This window comes from Tympanuchus pallidicinctus, unplaced genomic scaffold, assembly GCF_026119805.1.
Source record: "Tympanuchus pallidicinctus isolate F22 unplaced genomic scaffold, pur_lepc_1.0 scaffold35, whole genome shotgun sequence".
Classification (NCBI taxonomy): Eukaryota; Metazoa; Chordata; class Aves; order Galliformes; family Phasianidae; genus Tympanuchus; species Tympanuchus pallidicinctus.
This window is the reverse complement of record NW_026294753.1, coordinates 1,796,483-1,823,250: the sequence shown is the minus strand read 5'-3', so window position 1 is coordinate 1,823,250 and position 26,768 is coordinate 1,796,483. Positions and strand designations below refer to the sequence as shown.

General features: G+C 55.5%; 2 protein-coding genes and 1 long non-coding RNA gene across 11 annotated transcripts; 1 reads left to right on the top strand and 2 right to left on the bottom strand.

The window, feature by feature from the left end:
- Nucleotides 1-1,152: 1,152 nt before the first annotated feature.
- Nucleotides 1,153-13,154, bottom strand: ZDHHC18 (zinc finger DHHC-type palmitoyltransferase 18). 5 transcript variants are annotated; one of them, XR_008210284.1, is made up of 10 exons: nt 12,865-13,154; nt 12,037-12,197; nt 9,342-9,491; nt 7,740-7,877; nt 7,208-7,256; nt 6,646-6,748; nt 5,127-5,236; nt 4,378-4,477; nt 2,157-2,249; nt 1,153-1,733 (listed from the first exon to the last, which is right to left on the bottom strand). XR_008210284.1 is itself a non-coding variant. In XM_052699231.1 (9 exons), the coding sequence occupies exons 1-9, from the start codon at nt 13,107-13,109 to the stop codon at nt 2,087-2,089; spliced, it is 1,095 nt and encodes a 364-aa protein (XP_052555191.1). In that variant the 5' UTR covers nt 13,110-13,154; the 3' UTR covers nt 1,153-2,086. The 5 variants fall into 5 exon arrangements, 2 of the variants coding, with proteins under 2 accessions (XP_052555191.1, XP_052555190.1); XR_008210285.1 differs by lacking the exon at nt 2,157-2,249 and adding an exon at nt 2,023-2,125 and having other exon boundaries at nt 1,153-1,920; XR_008210286.1 differs by lacking the exon at nt 2,157-2,249 and adding an exon at nt 2,023-2,125.
- A 2,697-nt stretch (nt 13,155-15,851) lies between these two features.
- LOC128088565 (uncharacterized) lies at nt 15,852-19,406 on the bottom strand. Its single transcript, XR_008210287.1, has 2 exons — nt 19,053-19,406; nt 15,852-17,307 (listed from the first exon to the last, which is right to left on the bottom strand). It is a non-coding gene; the product is annotated as an uncharacterized LOC128088565 (long non-coding RNA).
- On the top strand, nt 18,925-25,274 carry C2 (complement C2). Of its 5 annotated transcripts, none has more exons than XM_052699181.1 (16): nt 18,925-19,125; nt 19,382-19,567; nt 20,539-20,712; nt 21,032-21,127; nt 21,202-21,338; nt 21,616-21,754; nt 21,829-21,975; nt 22,049-22,138; nt 22,873-23,093; nt 23,482-23,593; nt 23,726-23,876; nt 23,970-24,046; nt 24,330-24,421; nt 24,552-24,687; nt 24,803-24,852; nt 24,981-25,274. In XM_052699181.1, the coding sequence occupies exons 1-16, from the start codon at nt 18,960-18,962 to the stop codon at nt 25,233-25,235; spliced, it is 2,229 nt and encodes a 742-aa protein (XP_052555141.1). In that variant the 5' UTR covers nt 18,925-18,959; the 3' UTR covers nt 25,236-25,274. The 5 variants fall into 5 exon arrangements, 4 of the variants coding, with proteins under 4 accessions (XP_052555141.1, XP_052555143.1, XP_052555142.1 ...); XM_052699182.1 differs by having other exon boundaries at nt 18,928-19,125; nt 24,940-25,220; XM_052699183.1 differs by lacking the exon at nt 20,539-20,712 and having other exon boundaries at nt 18,926-19,125.
- Nucleotides 25,275-26,768: the final 1,494 nt, after the last annotated feature.

The following is a 26,768-nucleotide window of genomic DNA, read 5'->3' as shown; positions in this document are numbered from 1 at the left end:
TCATTTTTATATGATGATTAACTCGTTGGTAATTGCAAGGGCTTGAAGGGCAGGTATTTATTCCCACCGGTGGGGAAATCGAGGCAGGAGGAGCAGCACCTTGCCCAGCACTGCCACAGGGATCGGGGCCAGGATTGGGATCGGGGCATTCCCAGCACCGCCGGCTCAGGGGAATTGCCCTGGCACTTGGAAGGACTCAGCACCAACCCCCTCCCAAAATGTTGGGGTGTCCCCAACCCCAGGGCAGCTCCACACCCACAAACCCCACCGGAGCCCCATTAAGGCTTCTCCAGCTCTCCCCCAGACCCATTGCCACGTCCCCCACCCTCTCCGTTCATCTCAGCAGGGCACGTTTCGCTCCCTTCACGCCGCACTGAAAAGAGTTGAGATATTTTTTTTTCTTTTTTTTTTTTTCTTTTTTTTTTTTTTTTTCATTCTCATTTTTATTTTACTTCTGCCCAGGAGCGCTGGCGGCCCCGATTAGGATCTGCGCTCAGCGTTGCGCTGCAGTTTCGCTCTCAGCCTGTTCCCACACGCCGGCACAGGGCAGGGTGCGGCGGGCAGGCAGCACGTGGGGATGGGGCCAAGGGCTTCACCAGCACTGTGCCAGCACCCCATCCCTTCCGTTCTGTCCCTGCTGGTGTTGCTCAGGGCTGGGAGCTGCCCGCCCCAACTTTACGTGGTCCCACTCCCCTTCCAGCCAAGCGGTGGGGGGCTGTGGGGTTTGGGGCCTAAAGTGGAGCCCACGTGGGCACTGCCTGACCTCCCGGATGGAAGGGGCTGTGGTTTTGAACAGAATGCACTTCTGCCCCATCTCATCCCAACATGGTGGCACCCCCCCATCGGAGAGTATGGGGGCAGGTCCCCCCCAGGGCGCGGCGTGGAGCTCGAGGGTTTGGTGCTGCCAGAAGCAGCGAGCTGCTGCCAAATGGTGGCAATGAGCTGAGCAGGAGCTGCAAAAATATTCTGCTCTACCGGTTTTGGTGCAAGTTAGGGGGGGAGGAGGAGGTGAAGGGACGAGCCCCAGCTCTGTGCCCTGCTGGAGGGGAACATGGCCACCCATCACACTCAGAGCACCCACAGATGCCCCTAAACTCACACAGCTGCAGCAAGGGATGCGGGATGGAGCCCAGCACCACAGAGACAGACAGGAAACGGGAAAATCTTTATTTCGTTACAAAAGTAAAAGGCAGAATCCTACCAGGCTTGAAGCCCTTTGCACAGGGGGAAGGGACCCATCCCCTCCATCAGAGCCCCATAGTGATGAACTGGGGGGTGGGGAGCTCATGAGGAGGGTGAGCGTTGACCATGCACCATCCTACAGGGCCAAGTGGGATGCAGTGGGCAACACATGCTGGCTCAAACCCAACCCCCTCCCCCCCCCAGGAGGAGCCCCCAGGTAGGGCTGGGTGCTGGGAGCCCTGGCTCAGTTTATGGCCCTTCCCCACGGTGAGGGGGAGGCAGGAGGAACGCAGTATTGCACTCGGGAGGGATGCTGTATGGCTTTTTGGCCCCTGCTGTGGGTGGGGGGCTCAGAAAGGCTTTGGCTTGCACATGGCTGCTCTCCCCCCTCTCCCCCAGCAGGAAGGGGGAAGGCACAGCTCTGCAGAGGCACAGGTGGTGCTGATGGCTGTCGTCATCGGGGAGGTTCGTGGGGTCCTGGCTTCCCCAGGGTGCTCCAAGAGGGGCAGAGGGGCTGCCGGCCTGCGGAGCTCCGTGCTGCCCTGAGCACACTGCACAGCCCCAGGACCGGGGAAAGAGGAGAAAGAACTCACCTTGATGGTAGGCACATGGGAGGACAAATGTCACATTACACACGGGGAAACTGAGGCACGGAGAGATGGAGATGAAGGGTGGAACCATAACGTGCTCCCAGTCCGGACAAACCACAAACACATCCCTGCACCATGCAGGGCACTACTGCAAACATCACGGGGCTGCTGTCCCCAGGCTGGGCTGACCCAGTCCAGCTCCATCTCACAGCACTTGGGGGGGGGGGGGGAAGCACCCTGCTGTGCTCACCCAGGCTGCAGGAAGGCGGTGGGAGCATGCAGGTATCAGCACAGCTGGAGGATGATGGAGGGCTTCACAGGCAGAGCCAGACATGCGGTGGAGATGAGATGGGCTGAAGGAGAAAAAAGGAAATCCTTTCTTACCAGCCAGCCCCCAGAATGCAGGGCCAGGGGCAGAGGAGAGGGCACGTCCCATCAGGCTGTGCAGGAAACAGCGAAGTCCTGGCAGGCATCCTCCTGGGGAAGACACCAGAGTTACGCGCCGCAACGCCAGCGGGCACGGGGTGTGCGAGCTGTGATGGATGGAGTGCGGGGCCCAGAGGGAGCTCAGCTCCAAGCAGAGATGCACGAGCAGGGCGACACTTGGCCCTGCCCTGAGACCTGGGGGCAAACCCCCTCCCCCAGCTTCAACTGGTGCTCAGTGCCTCCCCCCCCCCTCCGCAGCCCCATCCTGCAGGAGGGCGCCCAGGCGAGCCCTGTGACTAATGCACCATCCAACGTCAACATCCTCTTTTGTCTTAAAGGAATAAAATAATAATCCAAGCAATTAACTCTTTAAAAATATAATTTTATTACAACGAGTAATCAAGGAAACCGGTTTCAATAAGAACAGGAAGGAACCTGGGCCCCGCTGATGACCTGCACATGGCTCTGTTGGCCCCAGGTCCTCCTGCTCAGCCCTTGCTGGCAGGGACAAACCCCTGGAACAGCTGTACAGCAGCAGGGACAAAGGGGCACAGCAGCCTCTCCGGATGCCAAGGTGGCTTTTAGGCTGCCAGGCTGAAGCACGCAGCCCATGGGATGGCACGGAGCCACACTGCTCCCATTGCGCTCAGTGAGGGCCATCTGCTGGGATGCAGCAGAAATGGAGCAGCTGCCACGCTCTCACCTGGGCCCCTGGGGCCAGCCGGGCTTTCTGCAGAGGGGAAGGCGAGCTGGTGGCCATGGCAAGCTGGCAGCCCTCCATGTGGGCTGGCTCAGTCACCTGCTGCATACAGCACAGCTCTGGCTAACTCAGCAGGACAAGCTGCCCCCTGCCCCAGGCTGAAACCCCTGCCTGCAACTCCCAGGAAACCCAACCAGACAGCTTGACACAAAGCCCTGCAAGGCTCCAGCCTGGTCCTAATATGCACAATGCTATCTACGTCAAATATAAAAACATTACATAGAAAAAAAAATCTACAAATTGTGCAAAATTATCCAGCAGCTTTTAGTAACACGATTCAAGTATTGCTAACAAGGCCTGTGAGTCTCCCTCTACTGCTCCTGTCAGCAACCTGCAGAGCTGGGATCCCAACCCGGCTCAGCCACATCTCCATAGGCTGGGAACGATGCACCAAGGCACACAGGGATCACCCTGAGTTCTCTGCTGGCCCAAAACCCAAGACAAGAGCACGACGTGAGGCTGTCAGAGATCAGAACCTGCTTGCTGCTCTCTATGTAACCACCTGGGACAGGCAGAGCCCTTGGGAAGTCACCACTTTCCTGCAGCCTTCCATTCTCCTACAGGTCGGATGCAGTCGGGCTTCCCTGGCAAGTTAAGGATCCCAAATCTCACAGCTGGAGCTTCCCACAGGGAGAGCTGCAGGATGCTGTATGTGTTTCTTCTTCCTCACTACGAGGGTCCTCCTAACTTGTGCCCTTGCTGCAAAGCTCTGTCTTACTGCCACAGCCAACATGCCAAGATCTCCCCAGCATTGCCCCGGTGAGCGGACAGAATACAGAACCAGCAGCAGACAGGACACCCAGCCGGCTCCCATGGCTGCACAACCACAACTCAGCAAGGCACAGCAGCTGCTGGAAAAGAAAAGCCACTCTGGCAGCAGGTCAAACTGAATACCTGGCCGCTAAGACACACAACCCCTCTGCATTGGCACGGAGGAGCAAGAAGCGTTCATGGATACAGCAGGGAGCTTCCACCTGCACCAGCCTTGCAGGCAAGGCTCAGCAGCACAGCTCCAAGCAGGATCCCTCTGCCAGCCCACGCCCCATCCTCAGCTCCTCTCTGCCCCACGCAGGGCACGCAGCCACTCCCCGGAGTGATGCTCCAGGCTCAGGGCTCTCCCCAGACCCGTTTCGCTTCCCAGGTGCAGGAGGGAACCCTGCTTCCCCGGCAGCCCCGGGGTGCTGCATCAGTCAGAAGTCCAGGCAGGTCACATCACAGTGAAAGGAAGAAACAAAAAATAATAAATAAATAATAATAATAATAAAAAAAAGGCAACGTATGGCTCGACAGAGTCTTTGGCAGATCTGCATCACAAAGCTGTCCTGCCTGAGGCCAGGGAGATGGTGAGAAGGGAAGGTACTGCTGGAGATGGGTGCAGGCATGGCGGGCACTGGGCTACACCCCAGCACCACCTCCTACCATGCTGGTGTCAGGTTTGGCTCCAAAGGAAGGGATTTCGTTCTTCGGACTGGCCGGCGTCCCCACATCTGGCTGGATGAACCCTCTTCTGTCTATCAAACTGGAAAACAAAAGGGAAATGACGCAAGGGGAGGAGGGTTAGGATGCAGGACATGGAGATCGGATGCACAGCCACTGAATCAAATCATTTTCAGTGATGGTTTCTGCAGACCCTCTGCTGGCCCGGGCTGTAAACCAACCCTGATCATAAAACCAAAACCTTCCTGACACACAGACAGCTCTGCTGTAGAGATGGAGCTGATGACCCACAGGAGGTCTCCACAGCTCCCTGCCCACCACACAGCCAACAGAAAGGTTTGGGTTGCCACAGACCCAAGTGGGAGCTGCAGAAGGACTTTATAACAGGAATACAAGCTAAACATGGAAAGAATCTAGGTGAAATGTTGTTCTGCAGCCTCCCAGCACGCAGCTCAGCTCCCTGAAACCACATTTAGCATTGCTGAATGGCAATGCTGGCATTTCAGTACCTCTGAGGCCAACAAAGAGCAGTGGGTAATGCAGGGAGCAGTGCAGAGAGCAGGACGCAGAACGCAGAGCTGCACAGCAGGCAGCCTAACTCTGCCCCAGTGCACCCTCTGGTGACAGAGCAGCGAAAGCAGCTGCTTGCAGCTCCCCAGACAAACACTAACAGCTGTTCTGGAGAATCTGGTGGGATGCTGCCAAGCATTTCGGGTCATCTGAGCTCTCACCTGGGATGGAATGGTCCACACAGCACCGCACAGCAGTTTGTGAGGATACTTTTATGGCTGTAAGGATTGGCAAACTCTGAACCCCTCTTATTTGACCAGGACCCTTTGATCTGAAAAGAAAGGACACGATTAAGGTAGGAAAGAGGTGATGGTAGGTAATGGCGCGATGGGGGGCTTGGTTCAAATCCTCGCTCAGGAGGTGGGAGGTTGGGCTTAATGCAAACCTCCTCCCTCTGTGTGATGAGCAGCAGGGCAGCATGACAGCAGTGTGCTGCTCCTGCCTCTGCCCAGGCTCAGCAACCAGAAGCTCCAGAGCCGTGTCCCCTCTATGCCGTGCACCATCAGTGCCACTGCCTGACCCTCACCCCTCTTTATTCTCTGCTAAGCTGAAAGCTCTTCAGAGCAGCGCTCTGCCTAACGGTCCCTCTCATGCACCAGAGGTTAAACAAGCAGTGAGGGGACTCCCAGGTCGTTCTGCAACAGGAGGAAGTAATTTCATGTCCCCACCCTCAGCAGCTGTCACAAGGACTCTGATTTTGAAAGTCAGGACATGTTCAGCGTAGGCGCACGCAGGCGGGCAGATGTTGTACCCAGCCTTGGGCCCCTGGCTGCAGTGAACCATTTACCACCCTGTTTCCTCCTTCTGTTTTTACTCCCCCTCTGCAGATGCAGCACGTGCCTGGGATGTGGGCAGCACAGCTGGAGGAGCTTTGGGCTCACGGCTGGTGGGGCTGGGCTGTGACAGCCTGCTGCAGTCCAGCCAACCACTGTCAGCCAACAGAATGGTGAGGAGGAAGAAATAAAAGGAGGAGAAAAACAAACGAAAAAAAAGGATTCAAACCTGATGGGATGCAGTGCTGGAAGCTTCCAGCAAGGATGACAGGCACTTCTGATCAGAAGGGTGAATTTTGATTCTTTCTGAGGATCAAACAGATCCTGCTTTTCCATACAAGCTGCCCTTCTCAGGGCACTCACTCAGCCCTTTGAGTCTGCACCACCCCAGCCTTTAAGGCACACCTCTTGAGAAGGCATCTGTGTATTTTTTGCTTATTAGACACGAGGAACTAATAGAGACAAAGGGACTTGCCCAGGGTCTCTCAGGAAACCTGTGGTTAGACAGGATGCTGAATTAAGATCACCCATGTCCCAAGCTAACACCCAAACCTCAGGGGCCTGCTTTCCTTTTTTTAACCTCAGAACTCCTCATTTTAAGCAAACCCATACACAGAAAGGAAAAAAGCCCACACGTGTGACCCTGCTGACATTTCAGAGTGCTGCCTCCCAACCTGACATCAATGCTGTCCTCCCACCACGCTGCTGTTTGCTGTTGTTCCCTTGCTCAGCTCTCCAAACCGGGAGCACAGCTGCTTCCTTGTCAGTGGATTATGGCAGAATCCCTCACCCAGATCCTGCACCATGGCCAGGGAGCCCTGGGAGCCTCACCTCTGCTGAGAGAGCAGGAGGGCTGGCAGCCCCTCAGCAGATTTTGGGGTGAAAAGATGAGGGTTTGGCTACTCACGTCTTCGTTCGTGGTCAGGTTCGAGGCAACTAAGTAAGTGTGAAAACCTGAGAGGCCCAAAATAGACCAGACTGAGAAAAAACAAATCACCAGCTCCAGCACAGTGAAACAAAAGTCAAGGAATTCTCAGGGAACAAAGTCATCTACACAAGCTGTTTTGGGGAGGCACTCACAGTTAAGACCACACCAACTGGGCCATGAAAGCACCCCAGCTACCTCTCCATCTCCATGCCATTCTGCAGCCATCCACCAATGCATGACTTTCTCCAGATGTTCCTCATCCTTCAGAGCCTTGCAAGCTGGGAATCAAGTTTGCTACCCAGCCTTAGTCCCTGGCAATGAACTACAAGTGGGAGTAAAGATGAAACCAAACTGGTGATGCCATCAGTCTGTGAGCATCGGATACCTGCCTGCCCCAACCTGGCACCTGGGGTCTGATTAAACCATGGGAAGTGCATCAGGCCACCCCTACAAAGAGCCAGCTTCCCTTCTCTGTTACACAATTAATTGTTGCTGCACCAGTGCTCAATTGTCCAAGCAGTTGTTGGCACCAAAAGGATATCTTGCAGGTGTTGTCTTCAGAGTGGTGAGGAATCCATCTCTCTGAGAGCCTGCAAGGCAAATGGGACAAGGAACCACGATCCAGCAGGCAGCCTCACACCTCCAGGCAATGCTTCACTCCCCAGCACACAGCCACCCCCCGCAGGCCAGAGGGATCTGCCTGGCTGCCCAAAAACACCTGCAGGCTGCAACTGTGCAGAGATGTCAGCAAGTGCAGGTCCAGGAGATTTAGAGCTGAAGGAGAGGTCACCTCCCCTGCAGGGCTAAGTGAAGACACACTTAAAGCCCACCCATTTGGGACAGCACAAAATGCATTTGCTCTGGAGGGGGATAACTGTCACCAGCTCTCAAGGTTTCTCTGCAGAGAGGAGAGGAGCGAGTCAGGGCTTCCCTGCAACGTGAACCCCCTCTTATTTGGGATACCTGCACTGGGAAGCCAGGCTCAAACCCACACAACAACCTTGTGCTGCCCCAGGGCCCCGAGCTGCTTGTTTCCTAAAGCAAGGTGTGCAGCTGCTGGCAGCCAGACTTACGCAGAGTGAGGTGGGTGACGACGCAGGCGAAGATGAAGGCTGTCAGGAAGGAGAGGGAGAGGATGAAGGCGTAGAAGTAGCGGTAGTTGCGCTTCCCCACGCAGTTGCCCACCCAGGGGCAGTGGTGATCAAACCTCTCTGGAACAAAGGAGAACAGTGAGGCTGCTGCTGCCCTCCACACGCTGCTGAGCCTCTGACAACCGGCTGAGAACCGAGCTCACACTCACTGTGCCGAGATCAGCAGCTCTCAGCAGAGCATCATTGCTGAGAAGCTTGAAGCAAGCCCTGCAGCCTGTTCATAGACCCCTTCTTAAACATCATTTAAGGCCAAAAATTTCCTATGACCATGCACTGCAAGCTTGCAAGCCCTGTGACCGGTAACATCTCCCATTACTAAAACTGAAAGAGAGCAGGGAAAGCGTGGCAGTTTCTCCAGCACCCAGCAGCACTGGGTGTGTACCCACAGCATTGCTGCTCTCCCTCTGTGTGTCTGTTCCCTTTGCAGAAAATAATATACAAAGTTATGAAAATACGGCTCCACAATCCAAGAAACTGCCTGGGAACCCAGGGCAGGTACAGTATGCCTGGAAGCACTCCCAGCTTCTAATGAAAGGGCTGGATTGCAGACTGAAGCACTGCTGTAACCCTGCTGCAGGGGACATGAACACAAACAAAACTCTGACACAAAGTCAGTGCATGCCTGCTCACCCAGACTGTACCTCCCCAAATGCTGTCCTGCCTGTGGCTGCTTTCCAGGCAGCAGTGCAAGGAGGAGCCCCAGCCACCCACAGCTATCCCCAGACACGAAACACATGAGAGCTCCCAAACTTAATCAGAGCCATGGGGTTCTGCTGCTCCATCTGCCCCAGTGAAGTGCAGTGCGTGGCTGCAGGGCCCCACGGGGGACTACCAGGAGCCTCACTCAAGGAGCAAAGCCTCTGCTCGTGCCACTGAGCCCTGTGCTGCTGCTCTGCCCACTCACACTGCTCCCTGCACGGGGCCTGGCTGCATGGAGCCTTGGGGGCTTTTCTTGTCCTCCTTCCCTCCTGCCCCACCGCAGCCAGAGGGCACAGAGTGAACGCACAGATGAGCTACACCACAACCTGCAGCAGTTTCTGTACCACCCAGAGGCCAGAGACAGCTTGGAGCCTGCTGCAAACATTGTGCTTGGTGAAGCCTTAACAGAATCACAGAATCACAGAATGGCCAGGGTTGGAAGGGACCTCGAGGATGATGAATCTCCAAGCCCCTGCCACATGCAGGGCCACCAACCTCCACATTCAATACCAGCCCAGGCTGCCCAGGGCCCCATCCAAGCTGGCCTTGAACACCTCCAGGGACGGACGGGGCATCACAGCCTCTCTGGGCAGCTGTTCCAGTAAAACCACACATCATGGAACACTCCCCTCCAAAGCAGGGGAAAGAGACACAGAGCACTGGATGTGCTGAGCCCTCAACCCGAGCCACTTCTATTTAAATGAGAAGAGGCCAGACCTCTTGCTATTCACCTTATAACCCCTTGTGAAAAGCAAAAGCAGTCTGCTCAGGAACATAAGCCACCCCTACACCCATGGGATGCAAACTGCTGCTTTCGGGACTCACCAACGCAGTTGTCGCAGACGCTGCAGTGAGAGGTGCGGGGGGGACGGAACATTTTGCAGGTGTAGCAGTATTTGAGCTTCACCACGTACTTATTGATGACCACTTCCATCGTGCGGGCTGGCAGGCGGTACGTGGAGGTCCCCATGGCATCTGCAAGGGAGAGGAGGGACGGTCAGAGCAGTGCAGGGGACACCTGACCACCCCAGGACCCAGCTGACACCCCACGGGACCCCAATCCGCTGCCAGGCACGACGAGGCATTGGCACATCCCCATCACAGAGCAGCACAGCAAGCACGTCTCAGGTGCTCCAAGGAAGATTTCATTGACCCCTGCACATCAGTGGCACGAAGGGTTCCTTATCCTCGTGGGTGAAACTGAGGATTTGCAGAGGTGCTGCGCGTTTCACCTGTGCGTTGTGCGCTTGGAGCTGGCAGCTAGAAACTGATTATCAGCTCAGCAAAACTGGGAGCTGGAAAACCTCTGTGCCATGTCTGCGATTTTGGGTTATTTGTTTGTCTCAGCCACTCCTGAAAGAGCACCTTTCCCACTCCTGGGGAAGGCTTTGAAAATAGAGATGTAACAGAGCAAGGTAAGAGGAAAATAAATGGATTATATTACCAGCAACAGCTGGTGCAGCAGGCAGCATCTGCAGCCAGATTACTGCTGTCAGCACTTATAAATAGAAACACAGATAACCATTCTGAGAAGATTTTCAAGCCAGTTTGTTTAGTCAAGTACAGAATTATCGCCTTGCAGCTGCCCTCAGTGGGCAGATGGGAAATGCTCCATGTCAGCTCTGCTAAAGCATTTCTTACTGAAGGTCAGGGTGCACACACCTTCCTGGCACTGCAGCACAGCAGACAATGGCACTGATGCAGTGAAAAGCAAAGAGCTGGGGGCTGAGCCCATCACATCATTTGTGTCCAGGTCTGGAGCCCCAAGTACAACAAGGACAGAGAGCTGTTGGAGAGGGTCCAGAGCAGCCACAAGGATGATCAGGGGACTGGAGCACCTCCCCTACAAAGACAGGCTGAGGGAGCTGGGCTTGTTCAGCATAGAGAACAGAAGGCTGCGGGGTGACCTCATTGCAGCCTGCAGTACCTAAAGGGAGCCTACAGACAGGAGGGGAATCAACTCTTTGAGAGGGGGGATAACAGCAGGACAAGGGGAAATGGTTTGAAGTTGAGGGAGGGGAGATGGAGGTTGGATGTCAGGGGGAAGTTCTTTGCTATGAGAGTGGGGAGGTGCTGGAACAGCTGCCCAGAGAGGCTGTGATGCCCCGTCCATCCCTGGAGGTGTTCAAGGCCAGGTTGGATGGGGCCCTGGGCAGCCTGGTATTAAATGGGGAGGTATTAAATGGGCTGGTATTAAACGGGGAGGCTTGTGGCCCTACATGTGGCAGGGGGTTGGAGATTTGTGATCCTTGAGCTCCCATCCAACCCTGGCCATTCACCTCATCCTCCTTGCAGGGCTCAGGCTGCTCAGCCCAGCCCTCACTATCTGCAGGATGCTTACGCAGAGGTTTGTCGTGGTTTACCACAAGCAGCTCTGAAACCCACTAAAGCCTCCAGGAGGGATGGTTCCACTTGGAGTGAGCGCACAGATTAAGGGCTCCACTCCTTCTCACACTGGCGTTCCAAAGCATCCCAACACTGGACATCCCCCCCCCCTGCACTTCTGGCTGAGTGCTTCCAGCTTACAAATCCACAGTGCCTTTACTACACCCCAAGTGTGGATTCCACCCCCCAGGCCCATCCTGCTCTCTCATCTCCTGCTGCGCAGCCCCTCCATCTTCCCAATGCTGACCTGAGCAACGAGTGGCAGCTCAGTTCCATCACAGCAAAATTCCTGTTGCGAGGTGATCCCACCAACACCAGCGGGAGGGAGGGCAGTGAGAGATGGGACCATGCATCAGAACAGACCACCCTCACTCACACTGAGATGAAATGACTGAGGGACCACTCTCTGTGCAGCAACAACCTCCATCTCAGCACCAGTTTTAGCTCAGTCGCAGCTGTCCCGTGAAAACAGAAAAGAGGATCTCATCCCTACTTGTTTTTAGAAACATTTCCTGGATCCAGGAACCCTACTCAGGAGATTCTGCCTGTCAAGTTCTCCCCTCAAATCCCAGCTGATGTGGGGATAAGCACATCATCTAGGGAAGCTTTTTATCTTCCAAGCGTGCCTCTTGCTTTCGGCAGCTTTCTAAATGCTGCTTGATTAATCCTCATCAGCTTTCTGTCTTGTCAGAGCCTCTGCACTACAGCCACGTCACAGAAGGGCAGAGGGGAGGAACTCAGGTAGCACAGAACTGTCTCTTCCAAGAGAGGGAAAATAAACCAAGGTCTGTAGGCTCGACTGGAAATCAAATCCCCAGAAATCCCAGCCCCAGATCTGAACTACGGCACAGACGATGAACGCTCTGCCTGTCTGCCTCCACGAGTGCAGCACTGTGACTCTGAATGGGGACTTTGTGCACCCCCAGCTGCAGCACAGCCGCTGACAGCACCACATTCAGGATGCTGATGTCGTGAGCTCTCCTTCATCTCAGCTCTGTACAGAGCCACAGCCTGGCTTGCTGCTGTGCTACAGGCACAGGGCTTTGCCTGGGAAAGCAACGGGACAAAGCAGAAAGGAAAGCTCTAAGCAGACTGCGTGCAGAAGCACCCGCAGCCGAGGGCCCAGCTGTCTCACCGATGCGTTTCTCCAGGTCTGCAGCCTCACTGGGGGTGGCTCTGGGCAGGATCCCGGGATCCCTGCAGCTCGTCTGGAGGAGGCAGCTGATGACGAAGAAGAAGAGGACAGCTGCGATGATGGGGATGGCCAGGGTCAGGTGACGGGCGAGGAAGGGGCAGCTGTGAAATGACCAAAAAAACCCCAACTTACATATATAAGCACTGTTACCACCCATCCCTTCAGAACCAGCTATCGTTTATTACACAGCATACTACAAATTACCGCGGGGAGGGGGTTGGGCTGAAGCAGAGACCTCTAACACAGCAGGAGCCAGCACAGATCACGACCCGTAACACAAATCCTGCAGCACCGGAGCTGTGCGGGGCAGCCCCGTGTTCTCCAGCACCAAGGCAGCACCAGGAGCCAGCCGCTCCGCACAACCTCTGCCCTCCTCAATCGCAGCATCGCCAAACCGCAGGATATCCCCACTACGAAAGGACCCACGGGGGTCACCGAGCCCGACCCCCCTCTCCCCCGCAGCTCGGGTTAAGCAGGGATGAAGCACGGCATGAGCTCTGCCCAAAGCGGAGAGGGAAAGGAGCGCTCGTTTTCCTCCGCTTCGGGAGGGCTCAGCACCGAGCTCGGCTGCCCGGCACCGCGCATCCCCCGAACAACCGGCACGGAAAGGACTCCGAGCTCAGCGCTGCCTCCTCCTCCTCTTTTTCCTCCTCCGGGTCCCGGCAGCTCACGCGCAGAACGGGAAGGACGGACGCGATGTCTCGCACCGCACAGCGGGCACCGCCGGCCGACGGACGCGAAGCGGCGCTGGGGGCTGCGCGGACTCACTCGAAAGCGAAGAACAGAGCGCTGGTGGCCAGGATGAGACCGAGCGTGAGGGCGAAGACTCCGCTGTGCCCCGCCAGCATCAACCGGCCGCCGCAATAGAAGCGGTTGCGGCCCGGGAACACCTCCCATTTCCGTCGGGGCCGCCGGTTCTCGCCTGGACGCTCCGGTACAACGGGCGGCGGGGAAACGGCGGGGCCCGGAGCGGCGGCACCGGGCGGGATCTGCCGGTACTCGCAGTCCTTCATGGCGCCGCCCGGAGCCCGCAGCGCCCGGCCCGGCCCCGCCCCGCATTGCAGCGCCCCCTGCCGGCCGCCGTGGGAGTGGGATGTGACCGGAGAGCGGCGCTGCGGGGCGGCACGGCTCAGCACGGGGGGGTCGGGGGAGTCGTTGCACAGAATCACAGAAAGGCCCAGGATGGGCCATTTTTTTCAGATGCAAAACCACACGGTTAAGGAAAACCAGCCCAGGTCCGGCCTCGTGCCCTGGGATGCTCTTTGGGGGTCCAGGACCTTGCTGTGGATGGCATGGGAAGATGCTGGAACATCTGTGCCATTGAAGAGTTCCACAGAATCACAGAATGGCCAGGGTTGGAAGGGACCTCAAGGGTCACGAAGCTCCAACCCCCTGCCACATGCAGGGCCACCAACCTCCACATTCAATACCAGCCCAGGCTGCCCAGGGCCCCATCCAACCTGGCCTTGAACACCTCCAGGGATGGACGGGGCATCACAGCCTCTCTGGGCAGCTGTTCCAGCACCTCACCACTCTCATAGCACAGAACTTCCCCCTGACATCCAACCTCAATCTCCCCTCCCTCAACTTCAAACCATTTCCCCTTGTCCTGCTGTTATCTCCCCTCTCAAAGAGTTGATTCCCCTCCTGTTTTAGGCTCCCTTTAGGTACTGCAGGCTGCAATGAGGTCACCCCGCAGCCTTCTGTTCTCCATGCTGAACAAGCCCAGCTCCCTCAGCCTGTCTTCGTAGGGGAGGTGCTGCAGCCCCCTGATCATCTCTGTGGCTCTCCAACAGCTCTCTGTCTTTCTTGTACTGGGGGCTCCAAACCTGGACACAGCACTGCAGATGGGGCCTCACAAGAGCAGAGCAGAGGGGGACAATCACCTCCCTGTCCCTGCTGGCCACCCCTCTTCTGATGGAGCCCAGGATGCCATTTGCTTTCTGAGCTGCAATGCACACTGCTGGCTCATGTTCAGCTTTTCATCCATCAGGACCCCCAGGTCCTTCACTGCAGGGCTGCTCTCAAGGACTGCTCCTTCCAGTCTGTGTGGATGCCTGGGATTCCCCTGACCCAAGTGCACTTTGCTGTGTTGAACCTCATCAGTTTCATCCAGGCTCACCTTTCAAGCCTGTTGTGGCCTCATGTGACTGCAAAGAGGAGCCCTAATGGGAAGCAGCAGCTGTGAGCAGGGCCAGCAGCTCGCTGCCATGCATTTCCCCTTCTATGGTAAGGAGGGCAGCTCTTTCTGCTAATTGCATTTGAGAGTTTCGGTCCAGTGGCTCCTTTTCTGAACATAGGGTTTGAGTTTCTTCCCTCCACGAGATGGGAATCTTTCTTTATCATCTTCTGCATAACAGCGGGAAGCAGACAAAACACTGCCTGCCTGCCTGCCAGGAACTGCTGCTCTTCCACCTCATCTCCTGCAGTGCCAATGGGAAGGTGGGAGGAGGCAAAAAGTCAGGATAACACCCTAGAAAAGTAAGGAGACACTGGGGAACAACCCCATGGGTACAGCCCTGGTGCTGCTTAGGAAGAGGTGTCCACTGCTACAGCTCTGTGCTGAGCAGCTCCTTTTGTTATAATGAATCTGTGAGCACCCATAAAGCACAGGATGCTGTTCAAAGGAAGTGTCTTTGGAAGGTGAAGGTGTACATTTACATCAGCTGTCCATTCCAGGACAGAGCCATGCTCTTCAGCTACGTGTATCATCTGCACTCAATCACTACCTAAAGGAAATTCTGTATTACAACACGTCAGGTAGCAGAGTGCAGCAGGAGAAAGGCAAGAAAGATTCCTCCATGCTGAAGTATCTTTTTAGCTGTTACAAAAACAAAGAAATAGCTCTCCAGGTTCACACTGCATTTCTCAAATGTTTATTTCAGTGCAGATAAGATAACTAATGCAACTGCATATTTGAAAGACAGAAGGAAATGTTCCAACAGCTTGTTGTATGGGTGCTGTTTCTTTTTCTGTAATTACTCTGCTCATATTCTCCAGTGTTACGTTAATGAAGCGGCACAAATGTATGCACACACACCTGATAGTTCTGAACTGCTCTCCTGCATCCTCCTTTATGTTACAAAAAAGCACACCTTTGTTTATTAAGACAGAAACATTACAAAATGAAACTCCAGGAAGTCAGATCTTTGCAAAGAACCCCAATAACCAGGAAGTCAAAGCCCCAACAAATCTGACCTTTTCACTGTGGGGGGTCACTGCCAATTAAGCTCCTTGTGTTTCTAGTTGTTATCACAACACCCACACCTACTAACTTGATAAAATCAGAGGATGGCCTGGGTTGCAAAGGCCCACAGCGCTCATCCAGCTCCAACCCCTGCTGTGTGCAGGTCACCAACCAGCAGCCCAGGCTGCCCAGAGCCACATCCAGCCTGGCCTTGAATGCCTGCAGGGATGGGGATCCACAGCCTCCTTGGGCAACCTGTGCCAGTGCCTCACCACCCTCTGGGTGAAAAACTTCCTCCTCATATCCAACCTAAACCTAAAATATCTGACTGCTTTGGCTTTCAGCTCTCTCTACTACTGCTGGCACGAAGCAATGAGTTAATATGCTAAACCAGGCTGCCACAGAGAACAGCAGCACAAGCATCCGTGACTCCTTCAGCGTCAGTCCCACTCTCACCTTGCTGCAGGTGGCACCAGCTAACGAGCTGAGTCTTAACTCAGTGATGACAAACCAGGCCAGTGCTTCTGCTTAAGGTTTATCAATCCCAAAGAAAATACGTGGAGGCAAGTTAATATCCATCAGTTTAAGAGAGAGGCACTCACCTTGGTAGGGGCAGCTGGCCAGCAGAGTGCCCACACCACCCCTCAGTGCTGTATTTATGACAGCAGGAGACAAGAAAGCAGCATTCACAGCAAGCAGGGAGACCTGGTTACAGCTGCAGAGCAGTTGCTCACAAACAAGTTTCTTCTTGCTATGTACAGAAGGAAGAGGCAGTGTATGTGTGTTCCCAAGCTGCCACAAGTTCTTTCTCGTGGGCCAGTCACCCGTTTGGGCCTTGAGCTGTGTTTATTCACGTGTGATCTGAAATGCAAACTTACCAGGCAAACACACACGATACAAAGGTTGTCTGGGATCAGTGCTACCTGTAGACTTTCCCCCTTTCATTTTCACATTTTGCAACAGATCCTGAAAGAGAGAGAAAAAGTGAACAAATGTTGACGTCTTTCCATTCCCCCAGGTGGTTCTGGATGGTGCCCTGTCACTCTCACTTAACTTCTGCTCTCTTCCCAGCCCTCAGCTGCATGTTATACCTCCATGTTGAGCAGCAGAGGATGCCAAAGGGAGCAGGCCAGTTAAGAATTAAGCCCAACAGATGGCTGGAAGCCTGCAGTGTTTTTCTGAGGTGCAGGACACGCACACCTCACTTCCAACACCATCTGTCACCCACCTTGATGGTGGGAAGTCGAGTCCTAAGATGGCTGCAATTGCTTGTGACATGGGCTACAGGTAACAGATATTTGTAAGCCTGCAGAAATCACCAGCACAATTCCTCTCTGCAAAAAGAAAGTTTCTTTTCAGATCACTCAAACTCTGTCTGTACAGGTTGAAGCTGCATAGGCAAATATGATACTTCAGATGCCATTAAAGGAATCACACGAGAAGGAGGGATTTTGTATTCCATGAAAATAAAACTGAGAGCAGAGCATAAGAATAACACATAAAATGAAGATATTTATTCTGGGAAATGATTCATGATTGCCTTTAGTTGGCAGATCATGAGCTTGTGGAGGCACCTGTGACAAACTACTCCAGAAGAGATTTTCACTTATCTGAGTGTTGTTTTTTTTTTCCCATTGAGAACTGTACTGTTCTCAGCCTTTTACCCATTGAGAACTGGCAAACCACCTCTTTCTTTCATCTCTCTCTGCAACCAGTGGCTGCGTTTTGCTCTTCTAACTCCCAAAGGGCAGTACTTCAATCACTGTGTGCATTGAGTCTTCTTTCCATTGGTCTAAAATTCATTAAATTATTCACGTCGCCTGGTTTGAGAAACATTCAAATCGTGGGCATCAAACAGCAACCAAGCATCCAAGTAGCAGCAGGGAACTTACCAAGATACTCAAAGCTTTTTACCTCTCCTTTCACCATTCTCCAAAGTCTGCCTGTGGTTCTCCTTCTCCAGTGATGCCTTCCCAGTTGCCAGCCATGAGGGGATGACAATCACAGTTCAACTCAGCACCCACCTCAAAAGAAAAAAACAAAGCTTCACTGTTAGCTGGCACAGCAGCAAAGAAGATGACAGTGATCACATTCACACCTACCTTCACAATCACCTGCTTCCACGGCAAGTCAAAATAACAAGATCCATTATTTATGAGCTACAGAATTCTTCCAGAACTGAAGGGATTCACTGAATCCTGACAATTCAGAAATACTTTCTTCAGGAAATTCACTGTTTTAGGTCTTGGTCATATGGTTCTTTCCCATGCAAGAAAGTATGCAATTAACACACTCCATAGGAAGGTGTGCATGTTGGCATTGGGAATGTCCCTGTTTTTACTACTTTTATGCTGCCATGCATTCTTATATTTATTTATTATTTCTTTAAATACATTTTCTTTGTATTTCTGAGAATTCTCAAAATAAAGAAGGAAATGCCTCAATGAAAAACGCTGCGCTGAAGCCTACGCTGAATGATCACATATTTGCATGACAACGAACACACAGTGAAGGTGGTTTGTACACCAGATTACCCATCCCTGTTGCTGCAGTCATTTTACTACCGATACGAATTCGTGATCTTTGGTAGGGCCTGGACTTTGGGTACCAATGTGGAAAGATAAATCTGAATGGGGAAATGGAAAGGATCATAAAATGCCCTGCTTTGTTAAGTGGCACTTGGAACCAACATGAGACTTGAAATCCTTGGTTAAGAAAGCAAAATAGAGTGGCACTGTATGTAACGTGGAGTTGTGGTTGTGTGGACACTTCACTTAGCCTCAAGTGGGACCACAGTGACCACATTGGAAGGAATCTGGCCAAGAAAGTACAAGACAGCACTACTTTTGTTGGGCTGGAGAGTGTCATCAGCAAATGTATTTCTCTCCCATGTGACAGAGATGCCCATCCCTCTAAACACAAACTCCACCTGTCTGAAAAACCTTGATTTGAGTGGAGGAAAAAGCTTCGTCCATGTGTACAAATGGAGTATTATACAAAGCAGAAAGTTAAGGATAGGATCGAGTCAAAGTTTAGAGGCACATCCCCTGCAGACAGATGTGCAGACGGACCTTGCTCCTCACCTTTCTCCATACTTGCTAGTTCAAGGAAATATTTCATGTTGGCTGGGACATACCACGTAACCAGATCCATTCTCAAGGAAATTCGGCTCTATGGGGTTAATGGGGGCAATGAGAGAATGGGGCGGCAGTGGGGGAACTGGGGACACTTGGGGTGATGGGGGCAATGGGGTTAACAGGGGGAAACTGGAATCAGCGGGGGCTACGTGGGGTAACAGGAAGGAAAAACTGGGAACAGTGTGGAGAAACTGGCGATAATGGGGGCACTGGGGGAGAACTGGGAGATCACGTGGGCCTCAACCCGGGGAGAGAAGCCGTCGTGACGTCATCGCTGCCGCCCCCCCCCTCCCCCCTTCTCATCCTCGCCCCCTCGCGCCTCGCTGTCACTCAGAGATCATCGCAACAGGACGGTGGTGATGACGTCATCGTCCTGCGCCGCACCGCTCCCTTAGCAACGCCCCCCTCCGTTAGGCCCCGGGGGCGGACCCACAGCGCAGAGCCGCCCCTGGCGGAGGGCAGGGCCTTCCCTTTGCCCCCCCCATTCCCCCGGCCCCGTTAACCCCGCGTTTCTCCCTCGGGGTCCTCAGTTCCCGGCTATGGCTCTGTGGGTGCTGCTGCTCCTCGCGGTGCTCCCCGTGACGCCCTCCGCCTCCCCCCGCTGCGCCCCGCAGTGCCCCCCTGGCACTTACCCGCACCCCCCGGGCCGAACACGGCAGCGCTGCGGTCCCCCGAAGGGCCGCTCGGAGCCCGTCCGGTGCCGAGGTGCGAAATAGGTTGCGGGAGGTCAACTTCCGGTTGGGGGTCGGAAGTGGCGGGCGAATTCCGGGCTAGGCAGGAAGTGAGTGCACTTCCAATAGGGGCCGGGTAGGAAACTGATGAAAAAATGATTTTCCTGCGTTTGGGGTTCCCCGCAATTGGGCATTTCCACAGGGGTCCGCCGGAAATGGGGTCCGAGGGGGAAACAGAACCCCGGGGCCGTTTTGCTGTGGGGTTCACTGCCTCCCCTCACCCCCCGCAGCGCTCCGTTGCCCCGCGCCGCTCTCTTTCCCTCACGGCACCGTGGAGCCGCGCTTTCCCACGTACCCCTCCGGCAGCGTCCTCCGCTTCTCGTGCGACGACGGCTTCGTGCTGCGAGGGGCCGCGGAACTGCGCTGCAGACCCGGGGGTGTCTGGAGCGACGCCCCCCCCGTGTGCGACGACGGCGGTGAGTGGGAGAAGCCTTAAACCCATCGAAAGGGCCCGAAATCCCTCCAAAAGGCCCCCAAGCCTCCAGGAAATGCCCCAAAATTATTTTGCGGAGCCAAAATATCCCTGGGAGACCTCAAGATCCCTCAAAGAGACCCCAGAAATCTTCAACAAGGCACCCAAATCCCTCAAAGTCTTTAAAATTGTCTTAAATGCCCCAAAATTCTTGGGAGCTCCCCAAATCCCTGTATATACCCCAATATACTTGTGAGGAGGGGCAGAATCTTCTATAGATAGTTCCAAATGCTTCTGGTGTGAGGGCAAAATCCCTCACATAAAAGCCCCCACATCCTTCTGGGGGTGGCAAAATCCCCACAGAGTTCCCGAAGTTCTTCTGAAGAGGGGGTGAAATATATCTGTGGGATGGGGCAAATACCTCAAAAGCCCTAAAATCCTTCATAAGGGCCCCAAAATCCTTTCCAGAAGGGGATGTTAAGAGTGTGGGCAGAGCCCTTATCATCACCCCCAAATCTCTCAATGACGCTCCAAAAAACCTCGGGGGGGGGGGGGAGAGGGGTAGGAAGGGTGTAAAGTTCCTCTTACAGACCCCAGAATTCCTCATAGAGTCCCCAAAATTCTTCAGGAGGATGGGGGGGACGACGGGGGTTGGAGGGTCTTTATAGGGCTGAGGGGGGGGTAAGGAACATGAGTCTGGGGGATTGGGGGGGCTGGTGTGTGGAGTCTTCATGGGATGGATAGGTGGGTTGCTTGGGAGGGACTCAGTGGTCCCTGTGGGGCTGAGGGGAAAGGAAAAAATATCTGAGGGGTTATGGGGTCCTTGGAGTTTGTCAAGAGACCCTAAGGGCCTGGCAGGGAGGGGAGATAGGAGTTAGATGGGGGGATTCCTATGGGGTTGGGGGTCATCCCTCTGAGGTGTGTGGGTCCCTTGGGGAGGGGGTCAAGGGCTACCTCCACTGATTCTCCCCCTAGAAGGTGACTGTCCCCCCCCTGCGACACCAGCGGGGGGGGTGACAACGGGTGGGGGACGGCACCATGGAGCCGAGGTTCGGGTGCACTGTGGGGCAGGGCTGCAGCTTCTGGGACCTTCCCGGCGCCACTGCATGGAGACTGGGAGGTGGTCCGGGCCTGAACCCACCTGCCGCCGTGAGTGGCACTGTGTCCCCATGTCCCCAGGTCCTCATATGTCCCATATATCCATGTCCCCAAATACCCCCGTGTCCCCCAAAATCCCCATGTCCTGTATCCCCATGTGCCATATTCCCATGTCCCTAAATATCCTCATATTATTCCCTTTTTCCTGCGTTCCAGATACCCACGTTCCTAAGTACCCAAATGTCTGCATGTCCCCAAGCGTCCCCACATCTCCACATCCCCATAATGTTCCCAAATGTCCTCATATTGTCTCCACGTTCCCACTTCCCCAAAATGTCACAATTTCCCACATCCCTGAATGTCCCCACAGACCCCTACTCCTTCGACCTCCCTGAGGACATCAGCAGTGGCCTTGGCTCTTCCTTTGCCTCCATCCTGGAGCTGGCGGGTGCCCACGCTGACAATGGTGAGCTGGGGGATGCTGTGGTGACACCACAGTGACATCATCACAATGACCTCACAGTGACACTGTGGTGACAGACATGTCCCTGGGACGCCGCATTGTACTGAGCCGCAATGAGTCCCTCCATGTCTACGTGCTTCTGGATGCTTCTGGCAGCGTCCAACAGGACAACTTTGAGCTCTTCCGGCAGAGCGCGGTGGCCATCGTGGATCGGGTGCGAGGGGACAGCAGGGTGGGACCATGGGGAGACCACAGGGGATGGGGAGGGGAGATGGGGTAGGACCATGGGGAGAACAGGTGGGACCATAGGGGAATCATGGAGAGATGAGGAGATGGGGTGAGACCACGGGATGAGGGTAAGACCACAGGGACCAATGATGGGATGAGATGAGACCCCGAGGAGATGGAATATGACCAAGGGGGTAGGTCCTACAGGTTGGAGGTCTGGAATGGGTGCCCTGAGCTGTCCTCATCCCCCTGCTGCCCCACAGCTCAGCAGCTTCGAGGTGCCCCTCAGGTTTGCCATCGTCTCCTTCGCCACCCACACGCATGTCATCATCTCCACCATCGAAGACGACGCTTCCGATGCTGACGAAGTCATCGCGCGCTTGGAGGCCATGAACTTTGGTGGTACATCCCCACAGTGGGCGACCCCAAAGTTGGGAACGCACTGGGGACACAGTGACATGGTGTTGTCCCCTCAGTGCACAGGAACGCAACGGGGACCAACATGCACGGGGCGCTGTTGGAGGTCTACCACATGATCCTCTTCCAAAAGGAGCGGTCAACGCGTGACGGCCAACCCAACGCGTGGAGGAACACGCGGCATGTCGTCATCCTGCTGACAGATGGTGGGGACAATGAGGGGACAGCGCTTGGGTGGGTGCTGTGGGGCTGGGCTGAGCTCCATCTGCTGCCCCTTAGGGAGGTTCAACGTTGGCGGACATCCCCGGGATGCGGTGGCCAAGATTGAGGATGTGCTGGAGATCAGAGAGGACCGCGAGGAGTACCTGGGTGGGTGTGTGGGAACACCAGCGGGGAAATGGGGACACTAAGGTTGGCTTTGTGGATCTCTGAAGTGGATTTGAGGATCTCAGTTGGGGTTTGAGAACACCTGAGGTAGAACTGGGCACCTCAAAGGTGATTTGGGGGAACCTCAGATCTAGACTGGGGACATCCGCGGGGCCATGTGGACACCAATGGGGATATGGATGGGGGAGTGGGGACATCAAGGTAGCGTTTGGGGACCTTGGGAGTGGCTTTGGAGAGCTGAGGAATAGGGCTGAGGTGTCCTCAGTGGTTCTGGGGACCTGAGTTGGGCTTTGGGCATCTGGAGGCCATCCTGTCTCCACATCCCTGCCCCCAGTGTCCCTTTGCCCTGGCCACTATTTGCTGTTGCACCAGCAGTGGGGTCAGTACCCTGGTTTACTGCTATCTCCAGGGCCAGTGCCCCATCCTGGGTCACCAACCTTCGATTTGGTGCCTCTAACCCAGTACTTATGATCACACCCTGTGACAGATGGCCCAAACCCCATTCTGGGGGCCCTTAACCCTGTTGCAGTGCCCTGAACCCTGTTCTAGATGCCCCAAGCCCTGCTCTACGTGCTCCAATTTTCATGTGAGACATCCAGACCCCACTTCTGAGGCCTTCAGCCACCTTCAGTGCACTCAATCCCAACTCAGGTTCTCCAAACCCCGCTCCAGGTGTCCCCTGCCCCCTTTCTCACCCCCTGACCTCTCACCCCCAGACATCTATGCTTTTGGGGTGGGGACCCTGGAGGTGGACATGGCCGAGCTGGAGGCAGTGGCCTCGCACCGCCGGGACGAGCGCCATGCCTTCAAGCTGGCAGATGCATCGGCACTGCGCCAGGCACTGGAGGGGGCTCTGACTGCCACTGCCATCGGGGATCTCTGCGGTGTCATCATCCCTGCTGGCACTGCCCGACCACCGTGGCACGTTGTACTGAGGGTGGGCACTGGGGAGGATCTGTTCGGGTTGGAGATGATCCACTAGGGGTAATTGAGGATGGAGGAGAATGCTTTGGGTACCATCTTGGATGAGGGATCCTCCGGGGAATGTTGGGGGTCAAAGGGATATTTACTGGGGATTCGTTGAGGATGGAGGGAGGAACCATTGGGGATTGAGGGATCCAGTGAGGATGGGGGGAATTTATTGGGGAATGACTGGGGTTGGGAGGATCCATTACGGATCGTTGGGATCCCTTAGGGCCTGGGGGGAGGTCATGAAGGATCATTGGGGGTGGAGGAGTCCGTTGGGGATGGGAGGACCCAGTGGGGACAGGGGATTCCAGTGCAGACCCCGTGTTCTTGCATCCCCTTCCCCATTACTTTCCCAGACTGGAGTGCAGCAGCGTTGTGCAGGGACCCTTCTGGGAGGCCGCTGGGTGCTGACGGCTGCCCACTGCTTCCTGGGGGGTGAAAGCCCCCACGACTGGAGCGCCGAGCTGGGTAAGGCCCCAAAAGTGGGGACTCCTTCATCCTGATCCCACAGCCCCCCCCAGCCCACTGGGATCCCAAAATCCAGGACCTCTCCACCCCCATTGGGACTCCCCCCCGATTCCCATTTTTGGGGGTCTGCAGCAGGGGGTCAGGAGGTTTCCATCCGGGGGTGGAACCTCCACGAGGACTTTGATATCCGGGGGAGGGCGGCACAGGGGGTCCCTGAATTCTACGACTATGATGTGGCCCTGGTGGAGCTGGAGAAGGAGGTGGGAGACACAGGGGTCCCCAGGTGAGTGGGACAGTGGGGCTGGGGAGGGGGGGCAGGTTGATGTTGAGGGGTTTCTGACCCCCCTAAGAAATCTAATTCCTCCCCCCAAAAAAGGCGCATCTGCATACCCTGCACTGAGGATGCAAACAGAGCTCTGAGAATGGCACCAGGGACCACATGCCAGAAGCAAGGTGGGGCACCCAACATCATCCCCACCTCCCTGTATCTCCGTTCCCACACTCTTCATATTGCCAAATGTCACAGTGCCTCACATCCCTGTGTCTGTATCCCCCCACTATTGTCTCCCTATCCCTACATCCCCATTTCCCCATCTCCACATCGTCCCCAAAAGTCTTCATTTTGTTCCAGTATCCCCAAATTTCACAATGTCCCATATCCCTTTGTCACCATCCCCATGTCCCCGGCCCCCCCATACATCCCCATATTATCTCCATGTCCCCAAATGTCCTCCAGAGGTGGAGCTGTTGGGCCACACTCGTGTCCCCGCCGAGTTTGTGTCACTGGAGGGCAAGAGGTTGAGCGTCAGGATCAAGGAGCAGGAGGAGGTGTGGGGCTGCCCCAAGGCGCAGCTCTACCCCATAGTGGGCCCCAAACACCCTCCACAACAAGGAAGAGTCCAAGGAGGGCTCTGCCCCACAGCAGGATCCTGCCCCATAGCGTGGCTCTGCCCCACAGCGTGCCTCCTGCCTGACGGGTGCAGTGCAGCCTGGGATGCCCCACGCTAATGCCTCTGTGAAGGATGTGGTGACAGAACGGTTCCTGTGCAGTGGGCAGGAGAGCAGCAGTGAGCAGGAGGATGCAGCCTGCAAAGGTGTGTGTGAAGGCCCCAAATATCCCCATCGCCACACTCCCATGCCCCCATATTGTTCCCATGTCACTGTACTGTCCCCATATCCCCATACTCCAATGTCCCCAAACGTTCCCAGGTGAATCTGGTGGTTCCCTCTTTGTGGAACGCCGCCACCGTTTCCTCCAGGTGAGTGCTATAGGGGGGGCCTGAATCCCCCCCCCCAACTCCTCCCACCCACCCATTTGGGGCTCCCCAATCTCCCCCTCCCTGCAGGTGGGGGTCCTGAGCTGGGGCACCTTCAATCCATGCTACAGGGGGGGCCGCAATGCCGAGGGGGGGCTGCTCCGTGCCTCAGCCCCCCCTGGCCACCACCCCAGGGATTTCGCCATCAGCCTCTTCCGCATTCAGCCCTGGTTAAGGCGACACCTGGGGGGGGTCCTGCGCTTCACCCCCCTGTGACTCCCCACCACGGCAGGACTCCCCCCAAAGGTCCTGGCCATTGGACTCCTATAGGAGCTCAATTGGACCCTCCTACCCCAATCTGTAACCTCCCCCCCCCCACCGAATAAAGTTGCGCCTCTCCCAGTTTTGTGAGCTTCCATGGGTGGTTGAGATGGGGCAGTATGGGATGGTGGGACTTCTGGGGTACCATTGGGAGAGCTCATTAGCATCACTGTGCTTAATGAGCTTCAGACTTAACAAGGCCCCACCTGTGGGGAGGGGGATAGACTGTGTTCAACCACTCCCATTTCCCATAACTTGCCCAGAGGAGACAATATTACACAACCCTTACTCTCCCCCAGCTCCAAACCCTGACCCACAGAAGAAGCTGGATCCAGACCAATGGCCACGGCCCCATTCCCACAGCTCACTCTCATGCCGTTGAACCCTCCCAACCCCGGCCTGTAGGTGACCCCAGTCCCATGGCTCTGCACCATATCTCTGCCCCCATGACTGCCTGATAGTGCTCCCTCTCGGCTGCCTAATTACTACCTCACAACCACGCCCCACAGCTCCGTCCTGGGACCCTCCCAGAGGGCTGCTGGGAGCCGACGGCCACACACTGCTTCCTAGGGGGGAGAGCCCCTGTGCCTGGAGTGCTCAGCTGAGTACAGCCCCAAACATAGGGAAGCCCCTCATCCTGCCTCCACAGAATGGCCAGGGTTGGAAGGGACCTCAAGGATCATGAATCTCCACATGCAAGGCCTCCAACCTCCACATTTAATACCAGCCCAGGCTGCCAGGGCCCCATCCAACCTGGCCTTGAACACCCCCAAGGACGGGACATCCACAACCTCTCTCAGCAGCTGTTCCAGCACCTCACCACTCATAGCAAAGAACTTCCCCATGACATCCAACCTAAATCCCTCCCTCAACTTCAAACCATTTCCCCTTGTCCTGCTGTTATCTCCCCTTTCGAAGAGTTGATTCCCCTCCTGTTTTAGGCTCCCTTTAGGTACTGCAGGCTGCAATGAGGTCACCCCGCAGCCTTCTGTTCTCCATGCTGAACAAGCCCAGCTCCCTCAGCCTGTCTTTGTAGGGGAGGTGCTCCAGTCACCTGATCATCTTTGTGGCTCCTCTGAACCCTCTCCAACAGCTCTCTTTGTACTGGGGGCTCCAATACGAAGGACACAGTACTGCAGATGGGGCCTCACGGTCGCAGAGTAGAGAGAGACAACCCCCTCCCTGTCCCTGCTGGCCACCCCAGCCCCCAGAGCCGCCGGGACTCTCCACCCAGAGCACTCTCCACCCAGACCCCCAGGTCCTTCACGCACCATCACCTGAACGGACTCCATCAGGCATTTCCTCCACCTTTTATTTCCGCGCGGGCGCAGAATTACGGATGCACCCCCACAAACGCGGCGAAATACCTCACAACACGCGACAACTCCGATGTTAGGGCTGTGACGTCATCGGCGCCGTTACGATCTGCCACCCCCTCACATCCGCACTGACTTCACCCCGCAGCGACACGCTTCCGGCTGCCCCCGGAAGAGCTCATCCCGTACCCTTGCGCTATTTCCGCTCACGTGCTCAGCGCCGCTGTGCGTCGCATCACGTGCGCATCACGTGCCGCCGTCCCGGGCCGCTGAGGTCGGCGG